Source organism: Bidens hawaiensis, unplaced genomic scaffold, assembly GCF_021521415.1.
Source record: "Bidens hawaiensis isolate Kalapana, Puna unplaced genomic scaffold, B.hawaiensis_p1.1 tig00007800_1, whole genome shotgun sequence".
NCBI classification, from domain to species: Eukaryota; Viridiplantae; Streptophyta; class Magnoliopsida; order Asterales; family Asteraceae; genus Bidens; species Bidens hawaiensis.
In genome coordinates this window covers 88,561-103,426 of record NW_027491541.1, presented here as the reverse complement: position 1 = coordinate 103,426, position 14,866 = coordinate 88,561, and the positions used below count along the sequence as shown (strand labels likewise).

The following is a 14,866-nucleotide window of genomic DNA, read 5'->3' as shown; positions in this document are numbered from 1 at the left end:
TAGTTTTGATTAAAAAAACCTCCATTTATTAATCTTTTTCATTTTACTATTATTCCATGTCTTGCATAAGTCGTAATAGCTACTTGAATTAAAACATTAGCTATGCTATGCTCTAAAATTTGCGAAAATGTCAACGCTTTGATCTAAATGTTTGTTTATGGATTTCATCCTTAAATTCAATGCCTTAAGTTTTTATTGAGAAAATGTTTGCATGTTCTTTTAAAATAGAATTTTGCTTGTATTCGATAACGTTGTCATTTAATTATTATTTAAATATTCATGAAATCCAAGCCACTTATGTATAACTTTAATTAAAGAGTTTAATACCGAACTTAGAATTTAAAAGAAAGAAATTAAATTATATATCTAAGAAATGGCTAGTCACTGTGTACGAGCAAGATCCGAAGGGATGAAAATTTAAGTTTTCTTTGGTGAAATTTGGAGATATGATGCAAGCTTAATAAATTCAAATGTTTTCCATATTCAGGATTATTAAATAAAGGTTTTTTTTTTTCTTACAAAATGGAAAGGATTTAAAGTAAATTAGGGGTTTTAAATCAAAACTACATAGTTTTGATTGGTTTTTCTTGCAAGGTTACACTTCTAACAGTACCGTATTCACTTTTCTTATATATAATATGCTATAATTGGATAACATTCTTGATGATCCAACTTTAAAACTGATTGTTCATAGAATGTTCACTTTACGTTGTTCCAAGTTCCAAATAAAAGGTGTCTCAATATTTGTTTTAAAAAAGTTTTTCGAAGAACTAAAATTTTCTAGTAAAGATCATTATTATCTATATTTACACGAAGTATACATATTAAAAAGAGAACCAACACACTCTTTTCATGTAACCTAAACATTCAGATAAAATAGTGATAACAACTCCCACACATATAACTTGATAGGAACAGTTTAATCCTAAGGCTTTAGATCATTTGTTGTTGTAGATCAAAAGAGTAAAAGACCACGTTATTGTCACATAGGTGAAAAACGTCCCACATAAGAGTGTAATAATAATAATAATAATAATAATAATAATAATAATAATAAAGATACTATTAAAATACATATAAATGAAAGTAGTGGGATGAGGTGTTTGTTTTAATTGGTTGATATAATAAAAGAAAAAAAGTAGAGAGATAATTGCGTAAGAAAATAATGGGGTTACCATTGAATCAATTGGCCTTTGTTGTAAGTGTTAAGATTATAAACGGAGAAACATTCAAAGCCAAGTTTTCCCATACTTGTATACTTTGATGACTGCCTATTTGACAATGGGATATCAGAACTATGATTATTCATTTCTTAGATCATCTTTTGACCCAACCCACGCAATTTACAATTACAACCTTGGCATTGTTCTTTTGAGACCAAAAAGTAGTTCTCAAGTAATAATCTAACATGTTAAAATTGTCCTTTTCTAAATTAAATATCCAATGAATAATACTTACAATTGAGCAATATTGAATTTGAGGTCATAAAGAAAAAAGACTTGTTTGTACATCTGTAGGCTTGGCTAACCACTGACAGAACAACCATGCCGCGGTCACAACCGATAAAAGTGAAAGCATTGACAAAAATCCAAAATGTGATACGTCGTTTGCGATTATAACAACACCCAATAGTATTGACTCTGCTAAACTGGCGACTGACATCTCTGTGGCCCCAATAAGATTCGCTTTGGAAGCCGGGATCCCGGTTTGTAGAATCTGTGCTCCAACCACCGAGTATGACATGTGTCCCAATCTTGATAACACCTGCATATAGATATATGCCCACTTTTATATATAACCAATTTGAAGAGTTGACCAATAGTCAAACTCATGTATCAAAATATGTGTTTAGTTAAACGTTGAAATGTAACAGGTCAAACGAGTCAACTATTAATAAAAGTATAACAAAGTGTTTGCAGCCTCCAAAATTGTCAAACTCATGTATTAAATTATTTGTTTAGTTAAACGTTGAAATGTAACAGGTCAAACGGCTCAACTGTTAATAAAAGTATAACAAAGTGTTTACAGCCTCCTAAATTGTTTTGCTTATAAAATCTGAAAAAAGAACTTATAAAACTATGAAACTGGCTCATAAATCATATTGAATGTTGAATTATCAATGATATTAAAGAAAATAGACAAAAAAACAGTGTTTGCAGGTCAACAAGTGTGTTTTGACCCCTTACCCAATCCAGAGTTGTTCTTTTAACCACCTATAATTTTCATATATCAATAAACGACTTACAATAAAACCGAGGAAGAATAAAAGTGCAGTCTGCTTTGAGAGGGCCCCACTCCAATACACACCAACTGCCATTGTAAGAAACGAAGCTTGCAATATGAGTCCAGCTGCTCCAGCCTGCAACGACAAATCAATTACAACTTTGATGTTTTAACTAAATCGTTTAATTAATGAAGTTAATTGCTGTTGTTACAAACATAGTTTTTGTAATTAAAGCTTACCTTTAAAATGCCAAGTTGCTTGACCATTTTGGCAGACATGAATGTTGCTCCAACACCCATAAAAGCACATAAGCAGCTAAACCCTCCAATAAGAGATGGGCTTAAACCTGAAAAAAGATTAAAAAACATATCCTAAACATAGAACCGACAAATAATGACCCAACACGACCCGCTTAACAAACCTATCCAAACGTGACAAGTGGGTTGGTGGGTAATCATCAACTTTTAAACTTGTTAATCAGGTTGGTGGGCTGTAGAAACTGGGTTAAACTGGTCATATACAGGTAGTGGCTCGACCCGTAACTCAGTTATTTAAACGTGTTAAATGGGTAATCATCAAGTTGTAAACATGTTAATCGGGTTGGTGGCTTGTAAGGGTTAAACGGGCCATAAGCATGCTAGTGAGTCGACCCACTGAAGTAAACAGATTGGCAGGTTGACCTGTTTAACTAAACGGGTTAAACAGGCGAAACACGGCCCGCTTAATTAAGCAAATCGATCTGAAACCAGATTTTTCGTGACATGTTCAGTCGTGTTTCATGTCAGAAATAACCATACCGTGCTGTGTGAGGAACGCAGTCATTAAACCGCCAGGGGCAAGAACGACATTAAAGCATAAAAGTACATAAGCTATGCTAGCAGGAAGAACCGGCTGCTGCAGATATTCATCCCACCCTTGTTTAATAGCAGCCACACTAATCTCCACTGATCACCAAAAACTACACATTAGTAACAAAAACAAAAGCAAAAAACAACATCAAACATATTAGCAACTCGCTAACCTAATTTATCAACTTGTGGCACAGGTTCTTTGGATCCTGTTTGTGGACATTTAGCGCGGTCAAGAACACCACACGAAAGCTTGTTGGTCAACCACGTGAGACCAATCTGGTTAATAATAATACACGTTATTCCAAAATAAGTACACACTATGTCACATTTATAAACCTAAAATTCAACTTCATTACCACAACAGGCAATGCCCACATCATTAAAGCAGCAGCAAGCTTCAAGCATGTTACGGTTTCATATTTAGATAGAAGAATTCCAAACAGTGATGCTCCAGCAATCTGAAATTAGGGTTGATAAGCGTTTATTAGTCAACTATTTTTTAAAAATGCATCAATTAGTAATACATATAATATACAAGTTGTTCAAACTATTAAGTGAAATGTACAACAATTATGCATATGGGTAGGCCTGTAAACAAACCGAATGTTCAGTGAACAGTTCATAAACCGTGCAGCGTGTAGGTCGTTTACTTAATAAACGTACGGACATGAACAAAAAGTTTATTCAATCAGTGAAGCGAACGAACATGAACACATGTCTCGTTCGTTCATTTATGTTCGTGAGCGTTTGTTTATTTAAATTCGTTTATGTTCGTTAGTTTATTTTACTTGTTCATGTTCATTAATAATATTCTTGCCCATTACAACTTAATTTAGTTTTAATCACTTTTTAGGCCCATTACATTGTTCTTCACATTGCATTTAATCGTACGTTTATACTTTTAACGAAACGAACACGAACACGAACATGTTCATTTTTCTAACGCACGTACACGAAAAAGAAAACTCCATGTCTCCATCTGAGCTGTTCTTGTTCAATCATTTGTTCAGTTAAAGTTAAACGAACGAACACGGACATTCTTGGTTCATGTTCGGTTACAAGCCCACATATGGGAAGTAGAATCACCTCACATAGGAGATCAATACGACTCAGAATAGCGTTCGCTTGAGCAAGAGCAATTGGTCGGTTAGTTCCTGCTAACTGAACACAAAATTTAACATTATTTTGGAGACGAATAATAAGTTTCATTAACAGTTGCTCAGGACTGACTATTTAAAGGTAAACAATAGCAATAGCAATAATAATACTAACCAGAACAACCCAATCACGTTCGACTGCAACACCAAGGGCAAGTCCAGATAGTCCTTCTACAGCCCCGGCTAATACTAATATTATAAACCAGGGACGCGCAAGTACTGAGGTTTCAAGTGAGGCATGTGCCATGTGTGCTTGAATTATCATCCCAGCTGATAATAGTTGTGCCGATGCCTGATGCACTCAAACAGGTATTACAACTTTGTAAGTAAATTCAGGCAAGACATAACCAGATGTTAGAGGTGGTAGTTTTGACCCGTGTGCTTATAATTTGGTCGATTTGGGTTTATGCTATCTTTGCAATGGGTAAAACAGGTAAATGAAAAAGATTGCTAGTATGGAAATGTAGTTTCAAAACAGAAAACCTCTTAGAATCATATAATTCGTAAATTCAGATTAATGCTGAAAAAACCAACTCGTGATAGAAAAAACCCAAATATCGAATCGAAATAACATATTTCAAACAACCGAATTTTGGTTTTATGTTTCCATGAAAACCGAATTTTCAGTTTCGTTTTGGTTTAGATTTTGCATGCAACTGAAACCAACTTTATGGATTTTCATTTTTCATACTGCTTGTTAAGTATATATAAGAATTTAACAAATAGTGTAACCCCAAAATTTTGGCCCAAATGTATAACAATCAATTAACAATCGGTCCATCACTTAGAAAAAGGATTTAGGCCCAAATTCAGTATTTTGGAACGAATTTTTTTCGGCCAAAAAAATTCAAGCCCAAACTAAAACAAAAAAAAAACAATACGGTTTTCAAAATCTGAAAAACTGATTTTTTGGTTTTTGGTTTCACTAATTATTTATAAGCAAGTAAACAAAAAAAAAACATAAAAGTGTCAAATGCGTCCGGTACAAATATCACCCCTTTTGACTTGAACCCCTTACCCAACCTGTTCACTTTGCCACCCTTATCTTCAGTTAAGAACTAACCTGAACAGTAGTTAAAAAATTGTAAGCAGGTACACGGGGAAAAAGGTCCATAAGTTTGCCAACTAACGGGCCTCCAGCTATAACTGCAAGCTGTTGCAAAAGAGAGATAAGTTAGGGGCCGTGGATAAACATAACGAAACCTGAATACTAATAATCTAATATATATTCAACACAACTCATATGGATAAATAAAACCTTGGTGCAGAAACCCATAACCGCAACTGGAAGAAGGCTTGGATGAAGCAATGCAATAGCAGCAGGCCAAGCAAAGTTCCATAAGTGTTCCACCATGTTTCCAGCTAGACAACTAGCATATAATGCTGATAATAATATAAAAACCTTACATTAGTAACAAGAACATATGAACATATTATTAGTTTATTACTTGCCATATAGGCCTGCTGGATGTGCAGGCATTGCAGCAATCACGTCTTGTTCCTCCTCTGAAAGAATCTGAAGACGAAAATGAACAAATTTAATATTTGAAATGAAAATAGACAAAAACTTGGAAGGTAATAAATAGACTGTACCGGTAATGTTGTTATAATCATGTCCACAGTCCCTTCCACCAGTAAGTTTGTTGATTCGGTGTCATGAATGTCAGGATTAATATGAGTGATAGGAACTAAACAACTTGGTGCGTTCGGTGAAGAATCATGATCAACTTCTTCAGTTACAACTGTATCTAAGACTTGAGTGTTTGTCATATACAAATTGTTCAGCCTGCAGAAAGTTATACAAATTGTACTTATCTATACTATATTCTAAGAATCCAATGCTTCATTGTTCAGCAGCGTAATTACAAATAAATAATCAATACATAACACTAATAGATTTATTCATATAACCTTAAATTAGGGCACCGTGGGATGAATTGCGGAGAAGAAGAACGTAATGCGGTTGACGAGCCACCACTGTAAGAATGGAAGTGACGGCGAGACAGAGACGTAAACATCTTAACCCAAGACAATCTGGTCGTTGGAGAAACAAAAACCGCCGCCGCCATGACTGAATGAAACACACTGCTTTCGCGTTGAATGACTTGACTACTCATGCAGTTGAACTGAACTGATACGATTCATGAAAATGGCGAATTTGAGCGTTGAAAGTGTCATTGGAACAATGTAATTCCAGTCCACAGGGAAGAAATGATAATCTTATCTAATCACTACTACTACTACTACTTGTGGATTTTAACCAAAATCCTCAATGGATGACGTGTTATCTTATTCGCCAGTATTCTAGATGGCCTTTCCACCACGTCACCCAAACAATATTATATTCCCACTTGAATTTAAAATTTTCTTTTTTTTTTTTCCAGAACGGCACTTGAATAAGATATTGTGGGCTTGTGGCTTGGGCTAGTTCAATCATAGTAACCTTATTCATTAGTTGAGTGTCATTTTAGTATCTGTGTGAAGAAACACGGATTCGATCCTTTGGTATGGGTCCTGGATCCAATTAGTCCACAGGGTAAAATACGATAACTACTAACACGGCATGAGTACAACTTCCCAAAGTCCAATGACCGGAACCTACAAAACAGACACCGTGAGTCTCGTTACAGGAAGGACAAGAGGGGGGTCTTCTTGTAACCACCCTTCGGTGTGAGAATCAGTAACGTTCGTAAAGGAGAAAGTACTGAAAACTAAGTAGACTAAGTATAGTCATAATGATTGTGAGTGAATGAGTATGAATAACTCATGCAGGTTGACAAGGTATTTATAGCCAAAGGATGTAGGAAGATGATTGGGCCAGCTGTCCTCTTCTAGAAGATCTTTGATAACTTCCTGGACACGTGTCCTGTTATGATAGGTTGAGCTATACGTCCCATGTGCATGGGTATAACAACCTGGACACACGTTGCCCAATGATAGGACAAATTGCACCCTGGCCATGTGCACGGTTATAACAACCTGGCCAGGTGTCCTTTGCTCATTGGCTGGTAGGTCACGTATTCTTCAAGTAACAATCGTGGTCATTCTTCTAGACGATAGTTAATTGGTGACAATTGTCCCATTAGCATTGCCTTCCAGTTGTTTTAGCGGACAAATGTCCTGTCCTGCGAATGACTTCTGAGGGTGCCGGGATGCTTCCGGGCGTGGTACGAGGACGTTATTCCTCTACCGTGATATGCGGGTGATCCATATGTCCCGCGGGTGACATATGAGGAGCTCCTCTGTGACACGCGGGTGGTACTTAAGGGTATTTGGGTCTTTTTGGTACCCTACCTCTATAAGTCCCTCCAGTCCAGTGTTTCTTCCGTTTGAAGTCTTTTGTGCGGGTGAAATTCTGGACTTAATGTATGTTGGGGGTTTTTGAATTTTTGAAGTTAGGTAGAAAATATCTTCTGTTGGTATAGATAATCATGAAAAAAGGACAAGTTGGCTACTCGCAGGCGCGTGAACAGATGATGGAACGTTTATGACGGCTGTCACTATACCCGACTGTGCAACTTTTTCTCTTTTTCGAATTTCCCGCGTGACGTGGCGGTTGCTGATTAGACGATGAGTTTCTCTCTCCACTGTTCATATCCCATCGCATTATTGGGTATAAATAGGAAGAGATATCTTCTAGTCGAAGTTTTATCGTCTATAATTCTTGATTATCTTCTTACTTTCTCTCTGATATAATACTGATATTTTCGTATATCTTCACCAAAGCTTATTATAATGTCGAACGTTCAGACCGAAGTTGATGAGATAGAAGTTTCATGGGATCATACGTAGTACAAGAAGCTGCTTGTGACGTACGGCATTCCACCAGAGTGGGAGCCAGAGTTTCCTTCTTCTGCCTCTATAGCCAGTTTGTCACCACCTAGTAAAATGGCTGTCTATGCTGATTACTTCGTCTGTGGGAACTTCCGTTTTCCATAACGAAATTCTTTATGAAGATATTGACTGCCTACGGGATTCATTTATCCCAGTTGCATCCACGTACTGTAATGCGAATTCGCCATTAAGAATTCGTATGTATAGCACGCGATATGGTGCCACACCTTGACCGATTCCCTATTTTCTACCGACTTACCAACCGTGACGGTTGGTATACATGTCAAGGATTCTCCGACCGAAGCATTGGGTATGAGGTTGAGAAGGTGTCCGTCGACTGGCGTAATAAATTCTTTTGGATTTCTGAGGACGTGGTGTCTGTTACCATGGTCCGTCGTCCGGTTAGTTCTCCTCTTCCGGACGTTGTTACAGCTGCTCATGAGGGGCGCGATTGGTTCCGCACTCTAATGGCAGAACCAACACCAATGTGGGCACTACCTGAGGAGGCCCTTGTGTGGGCAGGCATGAGCCGCTTGTGGCCATCGGAATTTATAAGCCTATTTTTGTTGATCTGAATGAACGTAAGTTGTCTTTATTGCCTTTTCTCTTCCTTGAATCTCTTCATGACTGATTTTCTATCTTTTCAGGTCGGAGTTCTATGCTTAACGCCCTCTTTGAGGATAGAGGTTGCGTCCTTAAAAGCATCCGTGATGTAGGGGACCAACCTATTCTTGAGAAAACCAAGTCCCGATTCCTTTTTCCAAAGAAGGTGCGAGCTGAACCCATTGTTTCGGACGCAACCTTTGAAACAGGTGCGTATGTTCTAAACCCTTCTCCGCTTAATGCCATTACTTCTGACGGGATGATCGCCATCCTATCGTCGAGCGATGATGGTGGCGATGTTTCTGAGTGTTCTGTTTCTCAAGAAGAGAGGGACACTGATGACGATGCCCCTGAATTTTCCTCTGTCTAATCTTTATTGGCAGAGTTAGAGAAAAAGGACGCAAAGACTGCGGACACTGAGGCGGGACCTTCAAAGAAAAAATGAAAAACTCATCGTCCCAAGAAGCCACAGTACAGTCTTGCCGAACGCATTGATATAGTAGAAGGTATGTATTTCCTTTTAAGTACTTTACTATTTTTGGGTTGTTAGCTAAGTGTAGCTTTTTGTGCAGATCCGTTGATCTTTTCGGACGATGTGTCTGAAAGGTTGCCTACTTCGACTTCTCAATCTGAGGAACAAACGTCTCCTCCTCCAGAGAGGAAGGCGGAGGACAAGCCTCCCACTCCACCAACTGGGATTATCACGGAAGATCGGGCAACGTCCCCTCTGATTGAGACGACTACAAGAGAAAGGCCGCCGACTCCCCCGGTTGGTACTGCAATAGAGGAGCCCATCGTTCAGTCTGAAACTGATAATCGTTATGCCTATCTTTTTCAGACTGGGAATGTCACTGGTGATCAGGAGGACAACCCTGCCGTGAATGCGGAGGGTTACAGGATTAACGAGTCTCATCCTCGTCCTCCTCCACAGCAATCACCCTCAATCCCAGTTCGCCTTGAACCTTCAGGTTCCCGTTACTATGGGGACGCGAACTTGGGAGATAGGTTTGACTTGTTTATCCCTCCATGGGATATTACTAATAGGTCCCGGTTTCTGATCCCGGGACCTGTATGAGATTTGTCAAACATTATGTGCCACTGGCTGAAATGGCGTACCAACATGACCGCTCCCGCCATTACCTTCATAATGATCTTTCATTTTCCTTGGCTAACTCTTTGGCCTGTAGCCAAGAAATCTTATATGAATGGCGTACTCTAGGCAGGAAGCTGGGAGAAGCTCATCGGGCCACTGAGGCTGCGAAGAAAGAAGCTTAGGCACACCGTATAGCGGCTAATACTGCTAAATGGAAGCAGTCGGATGCAGAGATTGCTCTCAGGGGTGAGCAGGAACGGAATGCTACCGCTGCTCGCCAGTGGAAGGAGGCCTGCGAAAAGCAGAACTCCCTTCTTGAGGCTGCCCGGGCTAAGGCTCAGAAAGAAAAGTATGATTTGGCCCGGGCTCAAGAAGCCAACTCAGCTTTTGAAAATCAGGTAACCCTTCAGGGCACACGAATCCAAGAGCTTGAGGTGGAGTTGAAGTTGCAGAGGGAGCAAGTTGAGCTTAGAGACAAAAGTGCTGCTGAGGTGCAAGCTGCTTATGACTCCCTCCTACACGCTCGAGAGGAAACAACTGCGGAATCCCAAGCGTTCCGGATGCGAGCTGAGCGCGCAGAACAAGACCGTCGGTGGTTCCTCACTCGGGGAGTTGATGCTGTAAGTTTTCCCATTTTGATGATCATTTCTTATCTCGCATTTTGATATTAAATACTTATGTTTTTATTCTGACAGGTCATCTGCCACGTCAAGGGAAGTGCGGAGCTTACTGATAGCTTTGCCAATTTAATGGCTGCTTCTTCCTCGCTTGGACGTGTGAGAGGTTTCCATAAAGGGATGACCTATGCTCAAAGTAACCGCACATTTAAGGATCATCCGCTTCATGGCCTTGACATCAAGCAAGAGCGTGCCATACGGATTAAAGAGCATGACGACTTGAGTTTCCCACTTCAAAGTATGCTTCCGGAGTTTGCTTCCGCCGCTGATGGCGTACAACAATTGAAGAGCTATCTGGGGGATGAGTCTGAGGATGACTCTTCTGAGGACACTTCGCCCAATGCTCCGGAAGATACATCAGCCTAAATCCATAGACTAGGGTAGGCTAGATTTAAATTCTTGTAACTATCCCTTTACGTATTTTGTAACCATCTTTTGATCATTAAATGGAAATGAACTTTTGTATCCTTTGTGAATATTCAACTGTCTAAAGAAAATATCCTTAGAAGATTTTTTTGAATTTTGAAACTTTTGAAAGTTAGATAATCATGATGACGTGGCGGGAAGAGAAACTTCTTGGGGACAACTGACAAGACGTATATGACGCCTTTGACAGCCTGTTTGTAATTTCTTGAATCTCCCGCCTGACGTGTCAATCATCTGGCGGTCCGCGGTTTCTCTCTCCTCTGGCACTCCATCAGTCGCATTAATTGCGATTAGTATAAATAGATCACTTGTGATTACATTCAACTCTTATCACTTTCAAATTCTTTTTCTTTCAAATACTCAAGTCTCAAACCCTCTGAGATTTCTTTGTTCCTTTTTCATAAATGGATGGAGAGAAAAAGGGTACTCCCACCATTCAGGATGTCGTTGTAAATCTTAAACAGAAGGATTTTGATGACGTCGTTAACGTGTATGGTCTAGCCCCTGAATGGGAGACAGAATGTCCAGCGAAGGATTCTGTTGCCACCAATCCACCATCAAAGAAGATGGCTGTATACATGGACCACTTTACAACGGGGAACTTCCGGATCCCAGTGACGAAATTTGTCGAATAGATCTTGACAACGTATGAGATTCATATATCTCAGGTCCATCCTTTTGGGATGTTGCGGATTCGACACTTCGAATTCTGTTGTCAAGTTCGAAATTTCGAACCGTCTGTCGGCATGTTTTCCGTATTCTACAAAATGACCCTTCACGATGGATGGTATAGTTTTTCTTCCACCGGGAAGAACATTATAGGTACGGAATGGATCCGTAGCCAAAATGGCTGGCAGCCAAAGTTTTTCTGGATCAGGGAGGAGGTTATCCCGTTCCCGATGATCCGTCGGAAGGCGGAAGAAGCCATGCCGGTGGTTCCGGCTGCTGCGTATGAGGGGCTTTCCTGGTTTACAGCCCTGACTGCCACTCCGACTCCCATGCGCCCAATCCATGAGGGGGCGATGGTGAATGCGAAGATGAGCCAACTATGGCCGTTCCCAGAGTTGGAGCCCTACTACGAGAGGACTGACAAAAGTAAGTCTGATAACACTCTTGCTTTTCTTTTAATCAAATTTCTGGTCTCTGACTTTTATCGTTATTTGTGCAGGTGAGAGTTCCGCCTTCGATACTCTGTTAGATCAGGAAGGAGGAATGATGGTGCGCCGCCTAATCGATCCTAGGGATGTGCCCTTTTTGGAGCACACCAGCACCAACTTCCTGTTTCCCACCGCGTTTCGTTCGGAACCAATAGTTTCGGAGGCGATGTAAGCCCAAGGTGAGGAATATGTTAAGGAATGTATCCAGAAAGGTGAGGACATTCTACAACCTCGACCTGTGACTGCTATTACCTCCAGCGGAGTGATTGTACTCTTTTCGTCCAGCGAAGAGTCATCACTTTGCGAAGGGGATTTTCCAGTTGATGCTAATATGGCTGTGGACTCAACTGCAGGTCTCACCCGTCAGAGAGCCACCACCAGCCAGGCAGCGGGTCAAGACAATGTTGACACTGCTGCGGGAGGGAATCGTCCCACACTAGATGATATCACCACTGAGGGTGAGCATCCGGCTGCTGACGCGGACGTTTTAAAGGTAGCTTGCAAGCATAAGGCTAACCCTACCAAGGCCGCTCCGAAGAAGAAGTCCAAGAAAGCACAGCCTGCTGCCTTAGAGGCGCGTTTGAATCAGCTTGACGCGGAAGACGCTTCCTTAGGTAAGTTAAATATTTTTCCCATTTGTTAACTGTTATGGGTTAGAATGTTTCTAACCAACTGTTAACGTTATTCAGTTAACCTGAATGACCTTTCTGAAGGTGTTTCAGGTTTGAAGAATTCAACTCCTCTTCTGCCGCCACCATCTTCACCTCATAATACTGCCAAAGATCCAATCTTTTTGGCGGATGATTCTCCACTGAAGAACAAGGAGGTTGACGATACTGAACACGTTAGTATGTCACCTTCTTATAATGTTCATCATTTTAGAGATCAAGGAGGTGTGAGCATGTTTCCCCATGCTCCTCAGACCTCTCCGGTTCCTCAGGAGGAAGATCCTACCCCATACCGTCAGCGTTGGTCTCTACGTCGAGACTCAACGTTCCGCGACGTGGACCTATGTTTCGAGTATTTGCGGGAGATTCTTCCTCCCGCCGAGAATGAGCGTCATCGCCGTCGTATTCGCAAAGAGTTATTAAACTCTAACTCCTATCATATGGCGAATACGATTTCCACCAGTCAAAAAATAACCGAGACTGGTTGGCGATGAATGAAGAATGGGATGAGTTGGCGGCTGCAGCTTCTGATGCGAAGGTAGAAGTTCTCAAGGCCATTAATGAAGCCAAGGAGAGCAGTCAATCGCTAGAAGCGGAGCAAGTTGCTCGCACCAATGCTGAGGAAGCCAAAGCTATTCTCCAAAAGCAACTGGATGAACAAGCTGAGTTGATAAAAAATCTACAGGCTGAATCAGCAGCTAAGGAAGATCGCTTGACTAATCATGCTGCTAAAAACCGAGAGCAAGCCTTGGAGTACGCCGGCCACAAGATGGAGCTTGTCCGGGCCAAGGCGGACCAGAAATGGCTGCTAGCGGAGGGAATTCCCAATGTATGTACCTTGTTTTGTTATAAATAATCTAAGTACTTGAAGTTATTCATATATAATTATTCCAACATGTCATCGCTGATGTCCGAGCGAGTGATGAACTTGGGAACTATGTTGCTGTCCTCTTGAAAGCTTCCAAGCAAGCTGGCCGCCAGCTAGGCTTTCATGAAGGCTATAAGTTTGGTTCCACTTCCAAGCTTCCTGAAAAGTATATCTTGGCTGGCCAATATACTGCTACCGTTCTCATCCAGAAGACAAAGGATTTTGACTCTCTGAAATTTTCTTTGGCGGAGCAGATATCTGAGCTTGCAGATAAGGAAGACAGCAACGAGCAATTAAAAGTCCTTCTTGACCTCGGTGAGGAAAATGAAGAAGATGCTGATGATGCGGAGGACGAATGCGCGGACCATGAAAATGCCGCACTATAGATAGATTTTTTCCTTTCCTTGTAATTAAACTCTCCATGTTTGTAATCCCTTTTGTATGAATAAAGAAGGCTTGTTTTTGCATCCGATACACTTTGTTTATTTTTCATAATATAAGTGTTTGTAGGATCTTCTTTGTATGCCAATAAAGGATTATATAACAATACAAGTCGTAAATGACTGAAATGAAAATTTCTATAAATGAGGCGTAAGCCGAATTACAAAAGATGAAATTACATAATTTGTGACTATCTAATTAGGAACGCAGGCCAAAAAAGAAAAACATACTACATGTAACACTTCTTTAATTGGGACCCATTCCAAGTTCTAGGGATCTCAGTCCCATCCAACTTTTCTAACTTGTAGACACCCTTAGATAAAACTTTCTGAATTTTATAAGGTCCTTCCCAAGTTGGGGCAAACTTGCCCAGAGGCTCTTGCCCGGAGGCTTCATTGTTGCGGAAGACAAAGTCTCCCGCATCGAACTCACATCTTTGGACCCGCGAGTTATAATACTTTTGCAACTGGCGTTTGTAATTGTGCTCGCGGATCGATGCTAGTTCTCTCCTTTCCTCGAGGAGGTCAAGGTTCATCCGGAGTTCACGATCATTATCATCGATCAAAAGAACTCTAGCGGATGGAATCCCAATCTCGGCCAGAATCATGGCTTCTGTGCCGTAGGTTAGACTAAAGGGGGTCTCAGAATTGCTGGAATTCTTTTGGGTGCGGAAGGCCCATAGTACATGGGCAATTCGTCCACCCAACCCGTCCGTTTAGTTCCTAACGTTGCTTTGATTCCTTCCTTGATGGTCCGATTGGTTCTCTCAACCTAACCATTTGCTTGCGGGTGGGCTACAGAGGTGAAGATTTGAGAAATGTGTAATTATTTTAACCATTCTTGTAACCCACTGTCCCCGAACTGAGT

General features: G+C 40.5%; 1 protein-coding gene across 1 annotated transcript; it reads right to left on the bottom strand.

The window, feature by feature from the left end:
* Window positions 1-1,159: 1,159 nt before the first annotated feature.
* LOC143636120 (solute carrier family 40 member 3, chloroplastic-like) lies at window positions 1,160-6,302 on the bottom strand. The gene is made up of 13 exons (XM_077103794.1): window positions 6,144-6,302; window positions 5,826-6,018; window positions 5,685-5,748; window positions 5,491-5,615; window positions 5,296-5,385; window positions 4,348-4,524; window positions 4,162-4,236; window positions 3,432-3,533; window positions 3,246-3,351; window positions 3,022-3,168; window positions 2,464-2,570; window positions 2,246-2,359; window positions 1,160-1,764 (listed from the first exon to the last, which is right to left on the bottom strand). Exons 1-13 carry the CDS (start codon window positions 6,299-6,301, stop codon window positions 1,483-1,485), a joined length of 1,740 nt encoding a protein of 579 aa, XP_076959909.1. The 5' UTR covers window position 6,302; the 3' UTR covers window positions 1,160-1,482.
* Between the last annotated feature and the right edge of the window lie 8,564 nt (window positions 6,303-14,866).

What these genes read in the sequence shown, in the direction of transcription:
- LOC143636120 (XM_077103794.1), bottom strand. Translation starts at nt 6,301, where the DNA reads ATGGCGGCGGCGGTTTTTGTTTCTCCAACGACCAGATTGTCTTGGGTT. An exon ending in TGTGGGCATTGCCTGTTGTG is followed by an intron (nt 3,352 to 3,431) that starts GTAATGAAGTTG and finishes ATTATTAACCAG; the next exon opens with ATTGGTCTCACGTGGTTGAC. An exon ending in GCCACAAGTTGATAAATTAG is followed by an intron (nt 3,169 to 3,245) that starts GTTAGCGAGTTG and finishes TTTGGTGATCAG; the next exon opens with TGGAGATTAGTGTGGCTGCT.